The sequence below is a fragment of the Ursus maritimus genome, unplaced genomic scaffold, assembly GCF_017311325.1.
Source record: "Ursus maritimus isolate PB19 unplaced genomic scaffold, ASM1731132v1 scaffold_35, whole genome shotgun sequence".
Classification (NCBI taxonomy): domain Eukaryota; kingdom Metazoa; phylum Chordata; class Mammalia; order Carnivora; family Ursidae; genus Ursus; species Ursus maritimus.
In genome coordinates, this window is record NW_024426119.1 from 15,639,164 (window position 1) to 15,664,699 (window position 25,536).

General features: G+C 34.4%; 1 protein-coding gene across 3 annotated transcripts in view; it reads right to left on the reverse strand.

The window, feature by feature from the left end:
• The window catches only part of MINDY2 (MINDY lysine 48 deubiquitinase 2), a 74,118-nt gene that overhangs the window by 23,596 nt on the left and 24,986 nt on the right, over window positions 1-25,536 (reverse strand). For 2 of the 3 annotated variants that reach the window (XM_008706071.2, XM_040620589.1), the window contains exons 3-5: window positions 20,502-20,566; window positions 15,594-15,752; window positions 5,908-6,010 (exon numbers count right to left, since the gene is read on the reverse strand). In XM_008706071.2, the coding sequence (XP_008704293.2) occupies window positions 5,908-6,010; window positions 15,594-15,752; window positions 20,502-20,566 (327 nt within the window). The remainder of the gene's footprint in view (window positions 1-5,907; window positions 6,011-15,593; window positions 15,753-20,501; window positions 20,567-25,536) is intronic. The other variant, XM_040620590.1, reaches the window with a different exon arrangement.

Below are 25,536 nucleotides of genomic sequence, written 5' to 3' on the forward strand. Positions count from 1 at the left end.
TACAGAGAAAACACATATTTTTGCAGATTCATTCAGACATGAATTACAGTGCTGTTGGCCATGAGTTTAATGTTAAATCAACAATATGTATTAAATAAGGTGTCTCTACACAGAAATACAAATAAAACAAGGTTATATATTGATCAGTTGATGAAAATCTTGTGACTAGAGGCTCAAAGGAACTTAATCTTGTGTTTCCCCTAGGAGCAGTGGTTCAGTATTCATGAATTCAATGTTCACAGCAACTTTTAGAACGTAACTACCAGGAGAATCTGTGCAAATAACTTAAAAGGCTGTATTTTTCTTCCTTCCTTCTTTTTCTTCATTCTTTTGCTCCCTTCCTTGAATAAGGAATGTCTCAGAAGCAATAGGGGTGGGGGTGGGGTGGGGTGGAAGAGAATGCTCTAAAAAGTTTTGTAAGTGAGCAGAGAGGTACAGATACAGGGAGGAAAGATAAACCTACATTAAAAAACTGACCTCAACAAGAAATTGAAAATAAACTGGGTAGGGCCAGAGGCAGCTGGATAACATAGGTTTATTCCACTCCCTCTCCATCCTTCACCCTCAGTGTCAACCTATAGCACTTCAAGCTGCAAAGTGGTTGTAAAAAGCTATCACTATTCCAAGGAATTGGTTAAGGTTGGAGGGGAAGTGCAAAAAAGTTATACAGAAGGCCCCTGCCAAAGGAGACTTATAGCCCATTTGCAACTTCTTGGGTTTATACATTTAGAAGAGCTCCCCCCTTCAATTATTATCATTACTTTGCTACGTACTTAGTTACTGAGTAGAATGTATCAGTTCTATACTAAAGCACTTGCTATATAACAGTTTTAGTCCTAAGCACTATACCTAGGCTGAGAAGTACCAGCTCTATATAATATCCGCACTACTAAATGCTTCCTTCAGAAAGATGTTTCCAAATACCCCTCCCACAGCTCACACAATATCCTCTCAAAAAATCCCTTTCAAAAAGATACAAAAAATGAGTGGAGATTACTGAATTCACATTATTTCATGTGTGTGAAATTCAAAAATGCTACACTAGAAAGGTCTTTCTCAGCTACTTCTTTCTAGAGAACAGGATTATCAGCTCAAGAGAGAATACACGACTTGCTCAAGGACATAAAACTAGTTACAGCAAAGTAAAGACTGGAACCCAGGAAAATTATTGGTATTAAGTTAAAAAATTTAGTGGTGATTATTATAAATGCAAACTGAATTATATTTCTCCCAAGCTATAAAGCATGTCCTAATTTAGACTTATAGAGAACAAGGTTTCCTAATTCTTTTACCAACTCTTAAAATGACCCCTGTGGTTTTCATGGAATATTTAAAAGCCTAATCTAGTTTCAACTTTTCTAACTAACTAATTTTGGTAAACAATTCTAAGTGTTACGTAGCAGTTAACTTATCTGCATTACTTCAAATGACAGTTTATTTGCAACATTCAGCTTAAACTTCATTTTTTTTTAAGTGGGTTCCACCTGCCCAATACAGGGCTTGAACTCATGCTTAACCAACTGAGCCACCCAGGCGCCCCTTAAATTTCAATCTTAATGTTATAGATACTGTTATTAATGATACTAAAGTAAGCTAAAAATTAATATAATGGTAATAATAAAATTATATTACTAAACATAAATTTAAATTAAAAATTGTTTTCTTGACATTAGTGTGTTTGAAAATATTTCTTAGTTTCAGAAATTCAATACTAAATTTATCAAATTACTTTCCTTCATAACTGAGGAGCTATTAGAGAACCAGAAAGTACTAAGTGCCTTAAAGAAACTGAAATAGAAAAAGAGGCACTAAAATTAGGCAAAAAGGAGCAAAAAGAGAAGACAGGAGAAAAGGAAACTTGGCTTATTTTTAAATGTTGGCTAGATTTGGCACTGCTTAAGATTTGCATTCAAATTTAAACTCAATCAGAACTTTATCACTGTGATAGTTTTAAACAATGATTTTCTTTCTAATTTCACCTACTATCAATTTTCAAAAATCAAATACATTATATTAATATTTTTCCCCTAGAGGATGCAATAAAACAATCCCTTTCAATATGACAAATACCCAGATTTTCTTTGAAATACAAGGGCTCATATATTTTGATTCCAGGGACGTGGTAGGGACCAGAACATCCTTATTGTGCCATAGAATAAGGAAGTACTCAAGAAATGAAGATGTGTTAAAAGAACATGGGATCCAGGCTGAGAGGATTCCACCGGATAAACCTGAGACAATTCTAAGCATTAAAAAGAGTCATGATAATAATGGATTATAACACACTGAATAAAAAAATCTATGAGTCTACATTGATTTAAAAAAATTTTAATGGGGAGGAGAAAACGCTTTTTATTTTTACAGAAGACTGCCAACTAATAGATGTAGAAAGAATAATAGAAATATCATAACCACCATAGTAATGGTTGATTCAGACAAAAATCAATGAATGCCAATTGTACTGACTAAAAGATTATTAGGGAACAGGGTATTCATGCAGTTTCAAAGCACAATATCAGAGATTACTAATTAATTACAAAAGGCAAAGGACATCTTTACAACAAAAAAATCTGGCAGATACCACCTTAATCATATTTCAACATCACCAATAATGGTATAATCCAGACATCTTGTGCCACCTGATTTGATGCACTGGGAAAGACACAGTATCACCGATGTACTGTTCCCACCAAAAATATATGACCTATTCTACTCATGAGGAAACAATCAAATGAATCCAAACTGACGACTATTCTACAAAAAAACTGGCCTGGACTATTAAGAAAAGTCAGTATCAGAAAAGACCAAAAAGTAAAAAAGAAAAGAAAGAAAAAAAGATTAGGGATCTGTTCTAGATTACAGGAAGCTAAATTGATAATGACAATTAAATGATTCTTGATTGGAGCCTACACTGAAAAAACTTCAAAGCTAAAAGGGGCATTACTGGGACAAATGGAAAATTGAGAATATGACCAGTATATTAGATCAAAGTATTGCATTCATGCTAAATTTCCTGAGATAACTGTATTCTGACTACATAGGAGAATTCTTGTTTTTAGGAGACAACTGTTAAAGCATTAATGGGTAAAGTGCTATGATATTTGCAACTAATTCTCACATGATTTAGGAAAAAAATGTGTGTGTGTGTGTGTTTGTGGTAACAGAGAAAGAAAGCAAAACTCCAATATGTTAACAATTGATGAATTCAGGTGGCATATATAATCATTGTACTATTCCAATTTTTTAATGGGTGTGAGTTTTCAAAATAAAAGAAAAAGAAGAGAAAATCAGTATCATTTAATCAGAAATAACATGAATTCAAACTATAATCTTCAGTGTTGATGGCACATGATAAAGGCTCAATAAATATTTGAATGAATGAATTTTCTGGAATTATTTCAGCATTTTTTTTTTAAACTTAGGAGTAAGTGTTAAAGAAGAAACTATTCTTGAGAAAGCATCTGGAATTAAATGACCAGCTCTAGTAAAGTCTGGCAGCTGGTGCTGTGCTATTTTCTTTCCTTACTGATTTTTGCTGCCATGCCATACCCATCATTATAACTAGATTTAAAAAAATACTATCACCCAAAAGAGGTAGCAAGTAATACATACTCTCTACGTACATGTAAAAATTCTGGTACTTTTACTTACAAGGTATTGCCATCAAAAGAAAAAAAAAATACCTGAAAGAAGGTGAAAGAATATCTAATTCTATTTAGCTAAATAACATTGCTTTTTCATCAAAAAAGAATGATAGTAAAAATGTATCTTGTATTCTGCACCTTATGGAGATGAAATATTTGAATTAAAAAAACAAGTAGTTATCACCTGAGATTAAAGCTTATTACTTTTTAATAAAGAAGGATTAGGAATAAACCACCTTTGGGATGTTTTATTGATTCAGAAGGAAAGTTATAGTTGTGGGCAAACAAAAAGAAAGCAGACTCCTTCAGCTGAACACAATACCCAATAAAATATGAGGAAGAAAACAATGTGGGGAAGCTAAATTGCTACATTATAAGTAAAAAATATCCATTGTGGCCTTTTCTTTCCTATACCATTTCTTAGTGCCTATACAAGTAACCATTGGAACTGAATAATTACTTTACAGACCACACATTTGTAGTTTCTTATAAACAAAAAACTAGTTTAGCTTTTTAATTCTACTGAATTCTACATATAATCATTCCTTGATAATAAAAATCTGGTATGCAGAATTCTACCATACAAAACTTATATACCAAGGAATTAATCAATTCTGGTACATATTACCCCAAAATTCTATAGCACTAAAGAGGATGATTCCTTCCTTGCTCTCATCAAGGAGTTCTTCTCAAGGTATCAATACTACGTGAATTAGTTAGAGTTTTTTGTTACCCTGGGGAATCAATGTTAGAGAAATAGTAACAACAGTTGTAACATCAGGTCAAGACAAAGGAGAAGTGATGAAGGGGCTGGATTTTTGCTGTTGTTCACTTTGTTAATTAGCATACTGCCTAAGTATATTACATTACTTATTACATTACAGCCTGGCTTGGGGAAAATGCTGTTACCAAGTGTTCCCTATAGATTCCTACCCTATAAGCCTGTTAACCCAAATATCACTTATATAGCTATCATTCCATCTGTTAATACTTGTAAATCCTGTTCCCTCAATTACTACCGAATAGCATATTGGAAGTTATGGAGAAAGCTGGAATCTACACATGGAAATTTTCTTTATAGTCTGTTTTTTTAGGAATATATAGTAGTGACAGTTTGGGTAAGGAATGAAAAGTTAGAGTGAATGGAATTTTGTTAACTGGAAGTATTTTTAACAGCTTTTGTTGCTCCTCTCTCCCCTAAAATTAAACTTTGTTGCCTTGGGATGCAGTGAAAGAGCTGTCATACAGATCAGTGATCAATATCCCTGAATACTTATGTATATTGCAAGGAAAAACCTAGAATAAGTCTCCACTAAAATACACTCTTTTCTTGCTACCTGCTTCTTGAATAAACGTGCTAAACTTATGGATAATTGAATAATTACTTGGGTTCTGATTAATATAGTATGTGATTCATGTACATATCTTCTCATATGTTCTTACATACTCTTGTAGCCATTTAGTTTTATTTTTTTTAAATGTGGTGATTACAATCAACTTTTATTATACCTAATGTAAAAGAACCGTGTCTCAGAGGATGATGAAGCCCATCCCCTACTTCTCATGATTTCTCTCTCATTTACTTTTCAAACAGAGGACAAGAGCAGCCAAAGTATTTCTGCATATTTATGAGAAAGTGAAGTGGGTTGTAGGAAAGGTATATCCAAATACTATGGCTCCTAACAGCATTCTGGTTTCAAATGTGCTTTTCCCTTCATCGACCAGAACACAGCAGAAGAAAACATGAAACTGCTTCTATGATGATAAATTTAGCAATTTTAATTAGTTAGGGATTAGGAAATCTGATGATCAGAGGTATACTTTCATTTGGAATGGTGCTTTAATATACTATATTGTACTGAAACATAAAGCAGAGCTCTACTAAAATAAACACTTGAGTACATAACACTCATTTCAGTTAATTAGAAGATGAATTATAAAGTTCACTCAGTACTCCCAAATAATAATCCTTTTTTTTAAAAAAAGTAATTATCAATAACTCCTGGGTAATTGACCATATCAAAGCTAACAAATGATTCCAAAGACTTTAGTAGAATCCAGGCCTGATTTTAGAAGTCAAGTGAAAAGGGTTCTAGAAAAAAACCTTTCACTGGTATCTTTATGAATAATTACTTCTTTTAATTCCTACAAGTAGCAACATTTGGATTTTTCAGAAGTCTTATTTATGACATTTAAAAGCTACTAAATTATAAGACAAGTTATTTTGCCAAGAATAAATCAGGTAATAGCAGCACTCACCCACCTTCACTAACGAGCTCACTATTGTCTGACTGCTTACAAGAGATGATCTTCTCCACTAGTTGGTTGTAGCTGCAGTTACCAACAGCTTTTACAATGTCATCAATCTAGAAAACAAATGACTGTCTCACTAATCATGATAAGATACAATAACAAAGAAACCCATATCACTCTTTAAGGTTTTATTCTAATATTAAATGTAAAAATACTACTTATGAAAAAGAAAATCAACACCCAACAGTTCCTAATTTTGTTTACAGCTCACTATAACATATTACGAAAAATATTGCTTAGCTGTATTTCAATTATGCAAAAAGTAATGAAATGGGATTATTACATGCAACTTTATTTCCTAAGGTTGTAAAGATGCATTTAAGTATTTAAAATAAAAAGTAAACTATTTCACAAGGAAAAATACGAACATTTCAGTTTTTTTTTCTAAAAAACAAATATTTTGCATTTAAAGCAAGGCAGATATAAAGATAATTTATGGGATTAACAAAGTTCTCCCATTTTATTTATTATTTAGTTCTTAGCAAAGTATAGTGGAGATGCAAATAGATATAACTATGTCATTTTCCTGAAGAAAAGTTAATATATATTAATCAGGAATAATATTTGCCTCACGAGTCTTGTTTAATCTTTGTCTTTGGCAGTAGAGTAGAAAAGTAAATGCAAAGTTTTAAGCTGTAGGAAAATGAAACTGGGCATCTGTACTCTCCTTCCATTATACTTTGCTTTGACTATTAAAGAAAAATGGGTTTCTGGTGTCTAAACAACTTGTTTTGATTGCCATCCCATCTGTAAAATATATTTATTTATCAACTATTTACATGTACTATTGTATTGATATATACATAATTGAACAAATATAAGTCAATACAATGATAAGAGGGCCAATGTTTTCTTTCCACATCCAAATGACCCTCTTGAATACTCACACTTGCACACCACATACATCTGTGCACATAGTAATCTGGACAATGGTTCTCAAACTGGGGAACTTTGCACACCACAAGTCTTCACATACATCTGTACACATAGTAATCTGGACAATGGTTCTCAAACTGGGGAACTTTGCACACCACAAGTCTTCACATACATCTGTGCACATAGTAATCTGGACAATGGTTCTCAAACTGGGGAACTTTGCACACCACAAGTCTTCACACACATCTGTGCACATAGTAATCTGGACAATGGTTCTCAAACTGGGGAGCTTGTTAAAAAGATCTAAACAAATTCCAGGCTCAAGTTGCTTCTCAGTTGTCTAAATTTTCATTCCACTGCTGCATAGCAAAGTTGAAGAAAAACTGCTCTAGGCTATAATTTCTTTGTTCCTGAAAAATTCTAGGATGGAAAAAACCTCTGAACCAATGTGGGACTGACCGTTGAGAAGAGCAGTTAATTGAAAAAAGTCAAAGCAGGGAGTTGTGAAAAAATGTTATATACACATCTTGAACATTTCATGTTAAAATACACAATGTATTGGGGCGCCTGGGTGGCTCAGTCTTGGGCATCTGCCTTCGGCTCAAGGCGTGATCCCGGCGTTTTGGGATCGAGCCCCACATCAGGCTCCTCCGCTGGGAGCCTGCTTCTTCCTCTCCCACTCCCCCTGCTTGTGTTCCTTCTCTCTCTGGCTGTCTCTCTCTCTGTCAAATAAATAAATAAAATCTTAAAAAAAAACAAAACACAATGTATTTCCTTGTCAATCTTTTGATGTAGAGCCAAATAAGGCTTTTTCTTTGAAAGCAGAATCTTACATTCTATGTAAACAACACAAAAAGAGTATGACTTCCAGTTTTGATTTAAAGTGAAAACTTAGACCCTTAAGAAGCAATCTGAGGTCACAGTTCCTTTAGATTTTCATTATTCTTCTTAACACCTTTACTATTTACAGCAATTTTCCTTAGTGACTCAGCTTCATTAAGTCTTTCCAAAGGATCTGAATTTTCAATCCTAAGGAATCCACAAAATACGAGATCAGTATATAAAAATCAATTGTACTTCTATAGACCAGCAATAAACAATACAAAGATTTCAATACAGAGATTTCATAGGCCAAATCTCTACATTAGCATTTCCTTCAATTAATTCATTTGGGAGCCTCTTCCGCACTGCTGTGTACTAGGTGCTGCTGGAGAAACTGCAGACTCAAGTGTGAACAAAAGAGATGGTCTATGCTTTCATAAAGTTTACATGCTAGAGTAAAGACGAAACAACAAACCAAATAAGCCAACATATTATATGCCAGGTAGTTATATGTAGTGGTGTACAGCTATTCTTTGTTTGTTTTCATTTTATAGTATTCCACAGTTTGGATATACCATAATACGATCTTTTCTTCATTCATTTTTTGATGGCAAAGTTGCTTACATTTTGAGCTATGACAAATAATACTGTCATGAATATCCTTATACATTTATCCTACTCTACATATAAAGAGTTTCTCTAAAGAATATGTTTTGTCAAATTGCTAAGTCTGAAGGTATGCCTATCCTCAACTTTGCTATAGAGCTCCAAACTGCTTTCCAAAGCAGAAAGCCAATTTATTTTCTCATCAGCAGGAAATGAGAATTCTCTACATTGCACACCTTCTCCAACATTTAGTACTGTCAGACTTTTAAATATTAATTGTTCTATGTTCTAATGGGTGTATAGTGGTATCTCATTTTGGTTTTTATTTGCATTTCCCTGATGACTAGTTCATATGTTCACTAGTTGTTTGGATATCCATTTTTATAAAGTGCCTGTTCAAATCATTTGCTCCTTTTTCTTTTTTTAACTGGGCTATTATATATACATATATATATATATATATATATATGTATTTTTTTTTTTGTAGGAGCTCTTTATTCATTATATAATTTGTAATCCTCTCAGGGGCTTGCTTTTACATTTTCTTTGGCATTTCTTTAAATAAATACAAGTTCTCAATTTTAATGTAGTCATGTTTACCAAAGTTCTTCATGGTTAATGTATTTGTTTAGAAATCCTTTCCTATCATTAAGGTCAGATATATACTCAAACTTTTGCAGTTTTAGTTTTTACAGTTAAACATCAATGCATATGGAACCGAATTTTATGCTGTGAATTGGAGGAAATGATTTCATTCTTTTCTAATTGACTACCTAATTAGAAATATGAATTGACTGTCTACCTAATTCCCTTAGCACCTTTTATTATAAGGACTGCCTTTCCCCTGTTGTTCTACAGTGCCTTCTTTCTGTCTATATATGCGTGCTCTTTTTGGGTTCTCTATTCTCTGTCATTGGTCTAGTTCTTAATTATAATATTTAAAGTATTTCCTATCTGGAAGAGCAAGTCTTCCCTGCTTGTTCTGCTTCAAGTATATTATGGCTTCTATTCCCAGACCTTCGCATTTCCACAAAAATTGTAGAATCCACTTGTCTCATTCTGCAACTACTCCCCATAAATCTGCTGGGATTTTGTTTGGGTCATACTGAAACTATAACTTACTTTGGAGAGAACGGACATCTGTATAAATTGTCTTAAAATCTAAGAATAGAGACCTACATTTACACAGGTCTATAATTTCTCTCAAATTTTAAAACTGTCCACACAGAGATCTTGCACATCTTTTTGTCAGCTTTATTCCTAGGAACTTATGCTATGTAAATGACGTATTTTTAAAATTTCATTTTCTGTCAACTTATTTATTTTTTTTTTTAAGATTTTATTTTTAAGTAATCTCTATACCCAGTGTGGGGCTCAAACTCACAACCCCGAGATCAAGAGTCGCATACTCTACCAACTGAGCCAGCCAGGTGCCCCTTCTGTTCGTCATTTTAAAATTCTTTTTGAAGAATGTTTATTTGAAGAATTTTAGCTTTTTTAGGCTTTTTTACTACATATTTACTTTCTATTTTAACACTTTCTGCTTTTCTGATTTTTTTAACACTTTCTGCTCTTAAAATGCATATATAGTTTACTAGCTTTCAATCTTTTCTTATTCATTAACATATGACTTTAGGACTTTAAAAATCCCTCTAAAAGCTGTTTTAGCTAAATCTCACAAGTTCTGATATGGATTTGGTTATTGTGCAGGTTAAAATATACTCTGACTTTCATCTACCATCTTTTTGGCCCAAACAATTTCTATTGTTTTTCTACTGATTTCTAGCTTAATTGCACCGTGGTCAGAGGATATTCTATACTCTATATGATTTAAATCCTTAGAAATTTGCTGAAACTTAAACTTTATAGCCCGGTAGTAGGTGAGTTTTTATAAATTTCATGAATGTATAAAAAGAATGTATAGTCAGGTTCAGGAAAAAAAAAAACAAGAGAAAATGTCATGGACAGGAGGAGATTAGGAAGATATGATGATTAAATGCAATGTTAGATTATAGAATAACAACAACAACAACGATTAGTGGAAAAACTGGTGAAGTGTGTGAGAACTGAAACCATAAAAATGCTAGAGGGGAATACAGGCAATAACTTTTTTGACATCAGCCCTAGCAACTTCTTACTAGATACATCTCCTCAGGCAAGGGAAACAAAAGCAAAAACAAACTACTGGAACTACATCAAAATAAAAGTCTTCTGCAGAGCAAAGGAAACAATCAACAAAACTAAAAGGCGACCTATGGAAAGGGAGAAGATATCTGCAAATGACATCCGATAAAGGGTTAGCATCCAAATAAACAACTTATAAAACTTAACACCCCCAAAAAACAAATAATCCAATTTAAAAATGGGCAGAAGACATGAATAGACATTTTTCCAAAGAAGACATATGGCTAACAGACACATGAAAAGATACTCAACATCACTCATTATCAGGGAAATACAAATCAAAAGTACAATGAGATATCACCTCACACCTGTCAGAATGGCTAAAATCAACAAGACAAGAAACAATCCCCCTTGCACTGTTGGTGGGAGTGCAAACTGGTGCAGCTGCTCTGGAAAACAGTATGGAGGTTCCTAAAAAAGTTAAAAATAGAACTATCCTATGACCCAGCAACTGCACTACTAGGTATTTACCCAAAGAATACAAAAATACTAATTCAAAGGGATACATGCACCCCAATGTTTACAGCAGCATTATCTACAATAGCCAAATTATGGAAAGAGCCCAAATGTATGCCGACTGATGAACAGATAAAGATGTGGGGTGTGTGTGTGTGTGTATGTGTATAAATATATAGGTATATATATATGTGTGTGTGTGTGTGTATACATATATATATACACATATACATATATATACATATATATAATGGAATATTACTCAGCCATAAAAAAGAATGAACTCTTGTCATTTGCAATGACATGGGTGGAGCTAGAATGTATAATACTACGTGAAATAAGCCAGTCAAAGACAAATACCCTATGATTTCACTCATACTTGGAATTTTAAAAACAAAACAAATGAGCAAAGAAAAAAAAAGAGAGAGGCAAACCAAGAAACAGACTCTTAACTGTAGAGAACAAACTGGTGGTTACGACAGAGAGGTGGGGGGGATGGGTGAGATAGGTGATGGGGAGGAAGGAGTGCATGTGTCGTGATGAGCACCAGGTAATGTATGGAAATGTTGAATCAATGTATTATACACCTGAAACTAAATTACACTGTATGTTCACTGGAATTTAAATAAAAACTTAAAAAAAAAATAAACTGGTGAAGTGTGAATGAAGACTCTAATATAGTTAATAGTAATGTACCAATATTAAGTTTTGACATATGTACCCAGGTCACGTAAGAGAAGAGAAATGGGATGAAAAGTACGCAGGAATTCTCTGTAATATCTTTGCAAATTTCTCTGTAATATCTTTGCAAATCTGAAATTATTCAAAAATAAAAAGTTTACTTTTTTTAAAGAATATACATTCATTAGGTTTTGTTTTCTGTTTTTATCAATTACAGAGAAAGATATAACATCTTCCAGTATGGCAATCTATTTCTTTTTATAATTTTGTTAAATTTTGCTTTATGTACTTTGAGATTTTACGATGAGTTGCGTACAAATTTTATTTTCTATTGTCAAAAACTGACTTTTATTCTTTGTGACGGTTCCCACGGGTCCAAAGAATGAGCAATCGATCAGGTATTTACTTCCTAGGTATCTCCAGGCACATACAGATTTAAAATTATATCTCCTCAGCAAATTAAACATTAAGCAATCATATGGCATCTTTTTTTCCCTCTCTTTACTTGTAACCTTTGTTTTTTATATCTCTTCTGAACAACAAATATATATATATTTTAATCCAGCCTCAGAACTACTTTAACTACAGCATTTACTCCTATTTACAATTTCTATAATTATTTATACACTTGAATTTATTACATCTATTCTCTTTGTCCCATTAGTTCAACATTCCTTTACCTCTTCTTTCTTCCTTCTTTTTAGAGAAATTTTTCTCTTTTCTACTAATCTAGAAGTTACCCACTATGTTTTCTATTCTTTTCATAGTTACTCTAAAAGAGCGTTATCCAACAGCACATTCTGTAATAATGGAAATATTCCAAATCTGTGTTGCTCAATAAGATATCCCCTAGCCGCATGTGGCTACTGAGCAATTGAAATGTACCTAGTGCAACTCAGAAACTAAATTTTTAATTAAGTTTAAATAGCCACACTTGGCTACCACATTGGACAAAGAAGTTATAGAAACTATAACATCTATCCCTACACAAAGTCAGAAGTTAATATTCTCTTCTTTAACAATTAATTTAGAATACTTTACCTTCCTCCCAACTTATGTTATTATTTTTGTACTTGCTAATGTTTTTTTTAAATCCCAAAAGATAGTGTTATTATTTGATACAGTCCACATTTATATTTATCCACATATTTATCATGTTATTTTCTCTTCATTCACTTTTCCCTCCATCCGAGATCATTTTCCTTCTTTCTAAAAATCCTTGTTTAGAATTTCCATTAATGTTAGTCTATTGCCAGGAAGCTTTTTTTTTTTTTTTTTGAGATTTAAAAAAATTTTTAAGTAATCTTAACACCCAATATGTGGCTCAAACTTACAATGCTGAGATCAAAAGTCACATGCTCTACTGACTGAGCCAGCCAAGCACCCCAACAAAGCTATCTTAATTTAATTAATCTACAAAATGATTTTGTTCCATTCTTGAAAGATAATTTTTCTGGGAACAGGATTACAGGTTAGCATTTGTCTCCTTTCAGCACACTCAATATATCATTTCCACTGTTATCTGGCTTCCAATGTTGCTTTTAAAGAGTTAGTTATCAATTCATAATAGAGAAATAATCCTCTCAGTGCCTGAATTCTGGTGCCCATCATTGAGAGCTGAAATTTATTTGCAAGATCATCATTTGCAGAATACATCATCAGAATACAAAGAACTAACCAGTTCTGAGAGGTAGTTCATGGACACCTATAGATTTCAAATTTTTGCCTTGTTCTTTTTTCTTTCTCAGCAGCAGATTCATTCTGTCACAAAATAAGTTAAGTAAAATAGATAAAAAGCACAGCCCTCACCCCTTCCAAGAGTTTGAAAACCACTATGTATACCAGAAAAGTCTGATGAACAATTTCATTTCTACATTTGAGTATATGTTTTTCTTTAAGCATATGAATTCAACTGTTTACCAGACAGTATATAGCTCTACACAGACAGTCAGAGAGATGATCTGAGTATAGTCAGAGAGATGATCTGAATACGGTTTTTAAGAACTCAGGCTTAAGTTCCTCAGGCTGTCAGCTCATTCTCCTCAAGAATCTAGGCAACCTGCCATTGTCATCTGCCAGGATCTGACATGGCTCACCTTGGATATGTAAAATGCTGGACATGTTACACTTTTCAGTGATATTCTCAGAGACAGAATGCCAATAAAGATACAGATGCCCTGTTTACAGTAAGCCATGCCTTCCTTGCCCAGACTACCAGTTGCTTTTACCAACAGACAGGAATAAGGAAACTACTGCTACTGTGATCTCTCCATCCTTGTAGTTAACACGTGGGGACATGTATACGTGCTTCACGCCAACAATCAATATTTACTAAGAACCTCCTATGTGCCAACCACTGCTCTAAACAATGAGCTGTAAGAGCCTAGCCTTCATAAAACTTTCTAGTGGGAGATGAGAGTCAATCAAGTAAAGAAATAAATAATAATTCCAGATAATGGTGATAAAGAAAATCAAATAAGATCATGGGAGAGGAAATGACTGGGGAAAAGGAAGGTGACTAATTTCAACAAGTTTCAGAAAGGGTCTAACAAGGTGATATTTGACCTGAGATCTGAATAATGAGGTACCAGAAACATGAAGATCTGGGAGAACAATGTGTTAGGGTAGCAATACAATGTTCCGCAGCAGGCAATCAGCCAGCAGAAAAACCTGAAATGGAAATGAACTTGACATGTCTGAAGAACAGAATAGCAGTTAGCGTTACAAGAGAGTAGTAAAAAAAAAAAAAAAAAAGAGGGAGAATTATATGAGGTGAAGTTGGACAGACAGGCAGAGTCTAAGTCATGCAGCATATTATAAAAACTCCGATAAGGATTTTGTATCTTATTGAAGTTACAGTGGAGGCTTTTAATGAAAGGAGGGGGCACAGGAATCAAGGGGAGGGTTATTTTACAAAGATTGCTCTGAGTGACAAGACAATTCAATGGGGGAAAGAATAGTCTTTTACAAAGAATACAACAAATACTACTAGGACAACTGGATATCCACATGCAAAAGAATAAAACTGGATCCCTCGTCAAACTATATACAAAGATTAACTCAAAACTGATTGACCACACTCCTAAATATAAGCACTAAAACTTTATAAAACTCTTAGAAGAAGATACAGGAGTAAATCTTTGTGACTTTGGGTTAGGCAAAGCCTCCTTAGGACACCAAAAGCATAAGCAACAAAAGAAAAAAAAAAGAGATAAATTGGACGTCATCAAAATTAAAAACTTTTGGGCTTCAAGAACACCATCAAAAAAGCAAAAAGACTATCCACAGAATGGGAGAAAATATTTACAAACCATATATCTAGTAAGAAACTTATACCTAGAATATATAAAGAACTCTTGCAACTCTATAACAAAAAGACAAATAACCCAATTAAAAATGGGGAAGGGATCTGCAGACATTTCTCCTCAGAAGATATACAAATGGCCAATAAGCACATGAAAAGATGTTCAACATTATTAGTCAAAAGAAATACAAACAAATCCACAATGAGTTACAATTTTATACCTATTAGTATGACTATAATCTAAATAACAGATAGTAAGTGTCAGTGAGAATGGGGACTCAACTTTGTAGGTGACTCCCAACTCCTTGTAGTTATAGTCAGAAGTCTTGGACAAATTGAGCAGTCTGGAGGACAGTGCCCTTAACCTCACAACTTGGCTAATTTCAGGTAAAAGCACAAAAATATAACAACCAGAGGGGCACCTGCGTGGTTCAGTCGGTTAAGTGTCCGACTCTTGATTTCAGGTCAGGTCATGATCTCAGGGTCATGAGATCGAGCCCCATGTTGGGCTCCATGCTAGGTATGGAACATGCTTAAGAGTCTGTCTCTCTCCCTCTTCTTCTGCCACTTCCACTCACTCTCCCTCCCCCCAAAACAAAAATATATATACATATAAAACAATCAGAAAATATAAATCTAGATTAAATTTCTAAATGAATAACATTTTACTACATTTGTGTTTCTATAATTTTAAATTTTCTACTTACCTGTGGATCCACTAACCACCCATGGTACAAAGGAATATCAAGAAGATCAAATACAATGCATTCTGGTGTATATTCAAATACTCGAACACCAGTGAATTTTACATTTACATCCAAGCCTGTCTGTAGTTTGTGCAAGATTGCCATAGCATCACTCATATTCTGAAAACAGAAAGGAGAAAGGTAAAGATAAGAAAAGTGAAATGACAATGACAACAACAACAAAGATACTTGAATGCAGGCACATTAACTTCTAATTTTCCATTTTATCCAATTTATTTGTCCCTTCAACCAATTTTTATTATTAAATGCCTACTATGTATCAGGCACAGTCTGAGTTCTAAAGAGATAACAGTGTATAAAACAAAGTTCCTGATCTCATGTAACTAATATTCTATTTTGAGAGACAAATATATATACAATATAATGTCAAGTATTTAAGAAAAACTGAACAGGATAATGACATACAGACTGACAGGGATGATGGACCTACTTAGGCCAGAAAGACCAAAGACAAAGTTTCTAGTCAAAGAGTATTACCTCTCCCACTTCTGGGCATATATCCAAAAGAACTGAAAATAACATCTTGAAGAGATACTTGCACACCCATGTTCACTGCAGCATTATTCACAATAGTCAAGAGGTGGAAACAGCCCAAATGTCCATTGACAGATAAATGGATAGAGACACTGTGGTATATACATACAATGGAATATTATTCAGCCTTAAAAAGAAAGGAAATTCTATTACATGCTACAATATGGATGCAAATTGAGGACATTATGCTGCGTGAAATAAGCAATCACAAAAGGACAAATACTATGTGATTCCACTTACATGAAATATCTAGAGTAGTCAAAATCCTGGAAACAGAAAGCAGAATGGTGGTTGTAAAGGGATGGACAAAGGGAAAGCTAAGGAGTTGTTCAATGGGTTTAGAGTTTCACAGTTTTATAAGATGAAAATGTCCTAGAGATCTGTTATCAATGTGTATATAGTTAACACTACTGAACTATACACTTAAACATGTAAAGGGATTAAATTTTATATAAAGATTTTATTTATTTATTTGAGAGAGAGAGAAGAGAGAGCATGAGTAGGGGAGGGGCAGAGAGAGAGGGAGAAGCGGACTCCCCACTGAGCAGGAAGCATGTCTCAGGCACCTGATCCCAGAACCTTGGGATCATGACCTATGCCAAAGGCAGACGCTTAAGCAACTGAGCCACCCAGGTGCCCCTAAATTTTATATTGTTTTTTAATCACAATTTAAAAAGAAAAAGAAATGAGCTATTAAGCTTAAAAAGACATAGAGAAAATTTAAATGTACATTACTAAGTGAAAGAAGCCAACCTGAAATGGCTACATACTGTATGAGTCCAAATGATATTCTGGGAAAGGCAGAACAATGGAAGCAGTAGAAAGATCAGTGGCTGCCAGGGGTTAGGAAGAGGGAGGGAAGTATAGGCAGAACACAGAGGATTTTTTAGGGCAATAAAACTACTCTGTATATACATACTCTGTATGGTACTACAATGGTGGACATTTGTCATTATACATTTTCAAAACCCATAGAATGTTTAACAAGAGTGAACCCTAATGTGAACTATGGACTCTGGGTAATAATCATGAGTCAGTATAGATTCATCAATTATAACAAATGTAACAATGAATGGATGCTGATAGTAGGAGAACATTTGTAAATGTGGGATGGGGAGCAAGGAGGGACAGGAGGTATATGGCAATTCTGTTCTTTCCACTCAGTTTTGCTGTAAACTGCTTTAAAAAGGTGGGGGAGTTCTTTCAAAATGGAACTTAAATATCAACCAAAGCAAAATACTGAGTCTTGTGAAGTTCCAGGGAAAAAAAGCACTCCAGACAAAGTAGACACTAGTACAAAAACTCTGATGCAGAAATGATCTGATACTATGTCCATGGAACAAGGGGTCCCGAATGGCTAGAACAAAAGTAAGTAGAAAGTGGTAGATGAAGTCAGAGAAAGACAGAAAAACACAGATACAAAGACTTGTTGCCCAAATTAAGGAGTCATTCTGTCCACATCTGTTTTCTCTGTAAATATGGTCACATAAATCTGTGATGAATACTATTTTAAAACATATTTTTCTTAACTTTTTAAATACATTATGGTCATACTTATAGAGAATATATTTGATGAAACAAAAAACTTCAATATATAAAATTTAATATAATTTTTATTTAATCCCTACTGTTAATCAGACACTGTGCTACATACTGAAGATATAAAATAGGAGGGGACTACAGCCTACTGGGGGCCTTACAGTAGAAAGGGTGAACATGAAATAAATCCTTTTATATTAAAACTGGGGACTCTCTGAAATCTGAAAAAGATAAACTTAGGTTGTAAGAACAAAATTGTTTTACCAAATAACATAAAACTCCATTCGAAGAGGCTTTACAGACTGAAAATAGAAATTACTCAAATTTTTTAAATTTATCAATGAAGAATTTATAACAGGGTAACATTGTTATATAGTCTGGCTTTCACCAGTTTCACCTCTTCCTAATAACTATATTCTCCCAAAACAATGTATTTTTTCAATCTTCCCAAAAGTGGAACCCTTGAAAATAATCAGCTTGCATTTTTTTCCCTTCAGTGTTGTAAAACTTTTCCTAAGCCATAGCAATGATGAATCTGAAAAAATAGTAATAAGGGACTACTATTGTAGGATTATGGCTCCACTGCTACTGATTTTTCTTCCACATTTGTTAAATTCTTCTTTGCCAGTCACCCCATTTCCTTTAGCGTAGGTATAATTTCTAATAGCTCCTGGGGTCATGCTTATACTTTTATATATCTTCTACATTTCTTTATAAATTATGTAGTATTAAAATATCTAAATTGACACCATTTGATAATCTCCATAGATACTAATAACACTGATAAAAATGAACATTTGTAAACAAAGAACTAGGATAACTATTTTGCCATTTTGTTCTTAAATCCAAATTATGATATTAATAATATCAAATATAAATCCTTGGGATGGTTGCCTTCCTTTAAGCCAGTGGTTTAACTGTTTTATGGAATTTTTCACAAAGGTACTTCTGACATGATGAAGTATTTTTAATTTAAATATAAAATATACTTTACAAATATATTTGCAGTCATTTAAAAACTGTCATACATACACACAGAGAGTGCTTTCTTGTGTTGTCAGAGTATCTATCATTAAACAAAACTGGAAAAAAAATTGCTTTTTGTTTATATTACTACTTCTGGCAAAGAAGTTTTAATTAGGAAGATTTCAGCTCTACATTGGTCTTTCTCAAATTCAGGCTTAAAATTTTCTGTTCATGTAAAATTATACAAAAAAGAACACTATTAAATCACACCTGTAGCACATTAAACACCTCAGCTTAAACTCAGCCTCATCAGCTTGGTACATGCTATTCTCACAACTAATAGTAATGAAATCATAACACCTTATAAATAGTTTAAGAGTGTATCTTAAATGCAGGATATTTTTCATCTGACATGTATTTCTCTTAAGATATGTAAGTGGTTGTTAGATATTGGTTCAACTTGAAACAAAACTTTACTTCCAATCATTTTCCAAAAGTCTAGATCACCTTAATGGAAGTATTTCCTGAGACTGCAAGATGAACTTGAAAAAACATACAAAATGCTGATATCATTGGCAAACAATCATCAATCAAGATATTCTCAAGACTGTGCAACAAAAATAAAATGAATGTTGAGGGTGATACGAAACTGCACTTTTATATATTAAAGGGTAGCATGAGATTTCATTTGAAAAGTTTTTTGTGTTTTTTTTTTAATATTTTTTATTTTTTTATTTATTTAACAGAGAGAGAGACAGCCAGCAAGAGAGGGAACACAGGAAGGGGGAGTGGGAGAGGAAGAAGCAGGCTCCCCGCGCAGGAGCCTGATGTGGGGCCCGATCCCAGGACTCTGGGATCATGCCCTGAGCCAAAGGCAGACGCCCAATGACCGAGCCACCCAGGCGCCCCTGAAAAGATTTTCTAACGCTCAAAATATTTGGAAATTACTGCTTTAAGCTACAAATTCCAATAGAATTTAAATGACTCAGCCTGCCAATTTGGCTTTAGCTACAGATTTCCTACCTTACAGAGTGAAGCAATGCAATACATTTGGCTTTTCAATTCTATTAGGACTAGATTATCTGATAATTCAAATTCAAGAAATTTTGCAATACTGAAATGAGTTTTGCTTCTTTTTTGCCAATTTGATACTGGTAAAAGAATGTAAAAAAGGTTGCTTGGAAAGTAAATAAAAAGGTTCCAATGATGTCTATTCCTTCCCTGATACCTCCTTCTACTGTAAGAACCTGATTCCTTCTTGCCTTTTACTGTCAAACAGAAGAACAATACTCATGAAAATGAAGTTCCCCTTGTTTTCTTCCAGCTCCAGTAGTTTTGAGCTTCTCCTATTTTACAGAATAGAATCTCTAAAAAACATGCAAGAAATGTAGACACATTGAAACTACAAAATAACAGATTTTGTCCTAATGATACACAACAGACATCATTTACTCAACTTCCTCTCAAATACAACTTAATTATAAAACACAAATAAAATGAGGAAAGATGAATCAATGACAAATCCACTTGAAAGTCAATTTTTCAAGAAAAATACCAGGTTATCATTCTACAGAGATCTGTAGGATGATACCTATGTTTTATTCCATATAGCATATATGTTCATATAAAACAGAGATCAGAAAAGTATGGCCCGGGCCAAAACTGGCTGAAGCTGAGAATGGTTTTTACATTTTTAAAGGGTTGTAAAATAAGAAAACGAATATGCCTACAAAGCCACTGACAGAACAATGAATACATCCATAAGTTAAAAATTACACATTTTAATATAACAAAAACTGTGTCTATTACCTGCTCATAGTTTAAACGTTGAATTTCTGAAATTTCTTTTGGCTTTGCATCAAGCATGTAGTCTCCTGTAAAAAGAAATTGTGAAGTTGCCCTTTTAAAATATTACTTTTTCATTACAAAGGTAATGATTTTAATTATAAATTTTAGAAATGTGACACAAAATTGACCCCTAGTTCTACTCAGAGAAAAATCAGTGTTACCTAATTGCTACAGTCTCAGTTTTTTCAATGTACATACTATAATGCTTTTGAACTTATTTCTTCCACTTCACAATATATTTGAGCATTTTTCCATGTCACTACAATAAAGCTCTAAAAGGTTGTACAAAGTCTCATTGCTATCAACAATAGAAACTGCTACCTCATTATTTTTTCAAGAATGGCTGTTACTGGGTCGCCTGGGTGGCTCATCTGGTTAAGCCTTTGGCTCAGGTCATGATCCCAGGGTCCTGGGATTGAGCACCGCATCAGGCTCCCTGCTCCACAGGGAAGCCTGCTTCTCCCTCTCCCTCTGCCTGCTGTTCCCCCTACTTGTGCTCTCTGTCAAAAAAGTAATAAAAAAATCTTAAAAAAAAAAAAAAGAACAGGTGTTATCAGTGTTTGAAACGTTTGCCATTCTAAGAAGTACACAAAATATTTTTTGCACTTGAAAAACTGGTATATGTATTTATATGTATTTTATATGTGTATTCTTGTTATCACTGTCCCCCATCATCTTTTTAATATATGTATGACTTTTAGTATATGTAGCACCTTTTTAATCTATGTAACACCTTTTTAATCTATGTAATTTAATATATGCAGTATCTGGGGCACCTGAGTGGCTCAGTCAGTTAAGCATCTGCCTTCAGCTCAGGTCATGATCCCAGGGTCCTGCGCACTGGGCTCCCAGGGAGCCTGCTTCTCCCTCTCCCTCTGTCTCCCAGCTTGTGCTCTCCCTCTCCCCTCTCTCTCTCTGTCAAGTAAGTAAATCTAAAAAAAAAAAAATATATATATATATATATATGTATATATATATATATATGTCTGTAATAACTTTTTTATGTTTTGCCTTTTTAATTTTTTATTTTTTAAAAGATTTTACTGATTATTTTAGAGAGAAAAAGAGCACATGCAAGCAGGGGAAGGAGCAGAGAGGGAGGGTGGGAGAAAGAATCTCAAGCAGACTCCACGCTAAGCATGGAGCCCAATGCAGCACTCAATCTCACAACCCATGAGATCATGACCTGAGCCAAAACCAAGAGTCGGATGCTTAACTAACTGAGCCACCTGGGTGCCCCTATGTTTTGCCTTTTTAATTATATATTAACTATATATACTTTCCTTTTTTTATTATCTATTTATTTATTTGAAAGAGAGAATGAGCAAATGGGAGGAGGGGCAGATGGAGAGAATCTTCAAGCAGCCTCCCTGCTGAGCAGGGAGCCCGAGGGGGGTGGGCTCGATTTCACAACCCATGAGATCAATACCTAAGCAGAAACCAAGAGCCGGACACTTAACCAACTGAGCCAGCCAGGCACCCCCATACTTTTACATTTCTTTTAATTGCCTACCTATACAAGTATCATTTTTTCTTATTGAACTGTAAAAGCTTTTTTAGTAAAATGACTTTTTAAAAGATTTTATTTTTAGAACTTGTGGGACTTCATCAAGATAAAAAGCTTCTGCACAGCCAAGGAAACAGTCAAAAAAACTATGAGGCAGCCCACGGAATGGGAGAAGATATCTGCAAATGATGCTACAGATAAAAGACTGGTATCCAAGATCTACAAAGAACTTCTCAAACTCAATACGCAAGAAACAAATAAACAAATCATAAAATGGGCAGAAAAGATGAACAGACAGTTTTCCAATGATGACATACAAATGGCTAACAGACACATGAAAAAATGTTCAAAATCATTAGCCATCAGGGAAATTCAAATCAAAACCACACTAAGATACCACCTTACGCCAGTTAGAATGGCAAAAATTGACAAGGCAAGAAACAACAACTGCTGGAGAGGATGTGGAGAAAGGGGATCCCTCCTACATTGTTGGTGGGAATGCAAAGTTGGTACAGCCACTCTGGAAAACAGTGTGGAGGTCCCTTAAAAAGTTAAAAATTGAGCTACCCTATGACCCAGCCATTGCACTACTGGGTATTTACCCCAAAGATACAGACGTAGTGAAGAGAAGGGCCATATGCACCCCAATGTTCATAGCAGCATTGTCCACAATTGCTAAATCGTGGAAGGAACTGAGATGCTCTTCAACAGATGACTGGATTAAGAAGTTGTGGTCCATATATACAATGGAATATTACTCAGCTATCAGAAAGAATGAGTTCTCAACATTTGCTGCAACATGGGCGGCACTGGAGGAGATAATGCTAAGTGAAATAGGTCAAGCAGAGAAAGACAATTATCATATGATTTCTCTCATCTATGGAACATAAGAACTAGGAAGATCGATAGGGGAAGAAAGGGATAAAGAAGGGGGGGTAGTCAGAAGGGGGAATGAAGCATGAGAGACTATGGACTCTGAGAAACAAACTGAGGGCTTCAGAGGGGAGGGGGCGGGGGAATGAGATAGACTGGTGATGGGTAGTAAGGAGGGCACGTATTGCATGGTGCACTGGGTGTTATACGCAACTAATGAATCATCGAACTTTACATCAGAAACCAGGGATGTACTGTATGGTGACTAACATAATAAAAAAACATTAAAAAAAAAAAAGAAATGCAAAAAAAAAAAAAGATTTTATTTTTAAGTAATCCCCACACCCAACATGGGGCTCAAACTCACAACCCGGAGACCAAGGGTTGCATGCTTCACTAACTAAGACAGCCAAGCACTCCCCTCCCTTTTTTTAAGATTTTTTTCTTGATTAAAGATTTTTATTTGCTTATTTGAGAGAGAGAGCATGAGAGGGGAGGAGGGGCAGAGGGTGAGGGAGAAGCAGACTCCCTGCTGAGCAGGGAGCCCGATGTGGGACTTGATCCTAGGACACTGGGATCAAGACCTGAGCTGAAGGCAGATGCTTAATTGACTGAGCCACCCAGGTGCCCTTAAGATTTTTAAAATGCCTTTTTTTTTTAATGGAAGTATAGTTGATACACAATGTTGTATTAGTTTCAGGTATACAACGTAGTGATTCAACAACTTTATATGTAATGCTATGCTCACAAGTATAGCTACCATCTGTTATCATACAGCGCTATTACAACATTGTTGACTGTATTTCCTATGTTGTAACTTTCATCCCCATGACTTAGTCATTCCATAACTGGAAGTCTGTACCTTCCCACTTCCCTTCATCCATTTTGCCCATCCCCTCACACACCTCCTCCCCTCTGGCAACTACCAGTTTGTTCTCTCTACATTTATGGGTCTATTTCTGTAAAAACTCTTTTTCAATTAGAAGAATTAGAACACTTCCTGCTACATTGTACAGTAAATATTTTTTCCCCTATATTGTATTCTGACTTTACAGTGATGCTTTTTGTCTATTTTTTTTAACTATACAGAAATATTTAAATTTAATAAAGTCAAATTCTTCTATTATGGCTTCTGGTTGGATGTCATGTTTAGAAAGATCTTTACCTCTTAAGCATAAACAAACATTCACATGTGCTTTCTTCATGTAATTTTATGTTTACCTTTTTTAATGTTTAAATCTCTAATTTATCTGGAATTTATTTTGATATAAATAGTAATATACGGAACCAACTTCTTACCTAACCTCCCAAATCACTAAGTTGATAAAACTGTATGGGTTGGTTTTGTTTTGTTTTGTTTAAGATTTTATTTTTAAATAATCTCTACAGTCAATGTGGGGCTTGAACTCACAACCTGGAGATCAAGAGCTGCATGCTCTATGGACTGAGTCATGCTCTATGGACCCAAAAATTGTTTTTAATATAACTTTTATTTTTCTAATTCAAAATAAACCTCTAAAGACTGGATCAAGTATTCTCTTAAGCTTTTCAACAAGAGATTTCTGATAACATCAAGAATCTCTGATAACAAAAGATTCCTATGAACATCAGTATATTATTACTTGTGCTTTTTGTGTGTGCTTTTTCTTTTTTTTTTAAGATTTTATTTATTTATTTGAGAGAGAGCATGAGCGGGGCAGTGCAGAGGGAAAGGGAGCAGCAGACTCCCCACTGAGCCAGGAGCCTGATGTCGGGCTTGATCCCAGGACCCTGGGGTCATGACCTGAGCCAAAGGCAGACACTCAACTGACTGAGCCACCCAGGTGCCCCCTTTGTATGCTTTTAATTAGAACTTTAAGATACTAAAATCTAACCAGTAATGATTTTATTCCATTTAGGCACTAAATGGAATAAAAAGCACTAAATTAGCAGATTTCCAAGTCCACTTAACATTTTTGAGTTCTCTCCATACAAGCACATTATATAATTTTATGTTGAGGCTTTCATATAGCATTTAACTGAAAACTCCACTTTAAGTAAATTTTATACATTTAATTCAAATAACTGAGGACACAATTACTATACTTGTATTTTATATTTAGGTTTGTATATATTACTATACTTGTATTTTATATTTAGGTTCTGTATATATCCTGTATTTGCTTTTCTCATTAAAACCTTAGTGGAGTCAGGAGGCAGAACATTTTAGAATTCAATATTAAATGACCCTGAATATTCTATCATAGATAAAAACTTAGATGCTAAGAGTAGAATAATTATTGTGAAAGACTCAAATACACAACTCCTCTTTTCCTGAGGCCAGAAAAGGTGCCTGCACAAGACAATAGCATGGCTAAGGTAAGCAGCTTCTCAGAGGGACCTCAATAGAGGTACCTGTGTGGCTCAGTTGTCTGGGTGTCCAACTCTTGATCTCAGCTCGGGTCTTGATCTCAGGGTCGTGAGTTTGAGCCCCAAATGGGACTCCATGCTAGGTATGGAGCCTACTTTTAGATGGACCTCAATAATTCCTGTCTTCTGGTATTCACGTCTTTGTATAATCCCCTTCCCTTGAGTATGGATTGGATTTATTAATTCACTTCCAGGAATAAAAAAAAT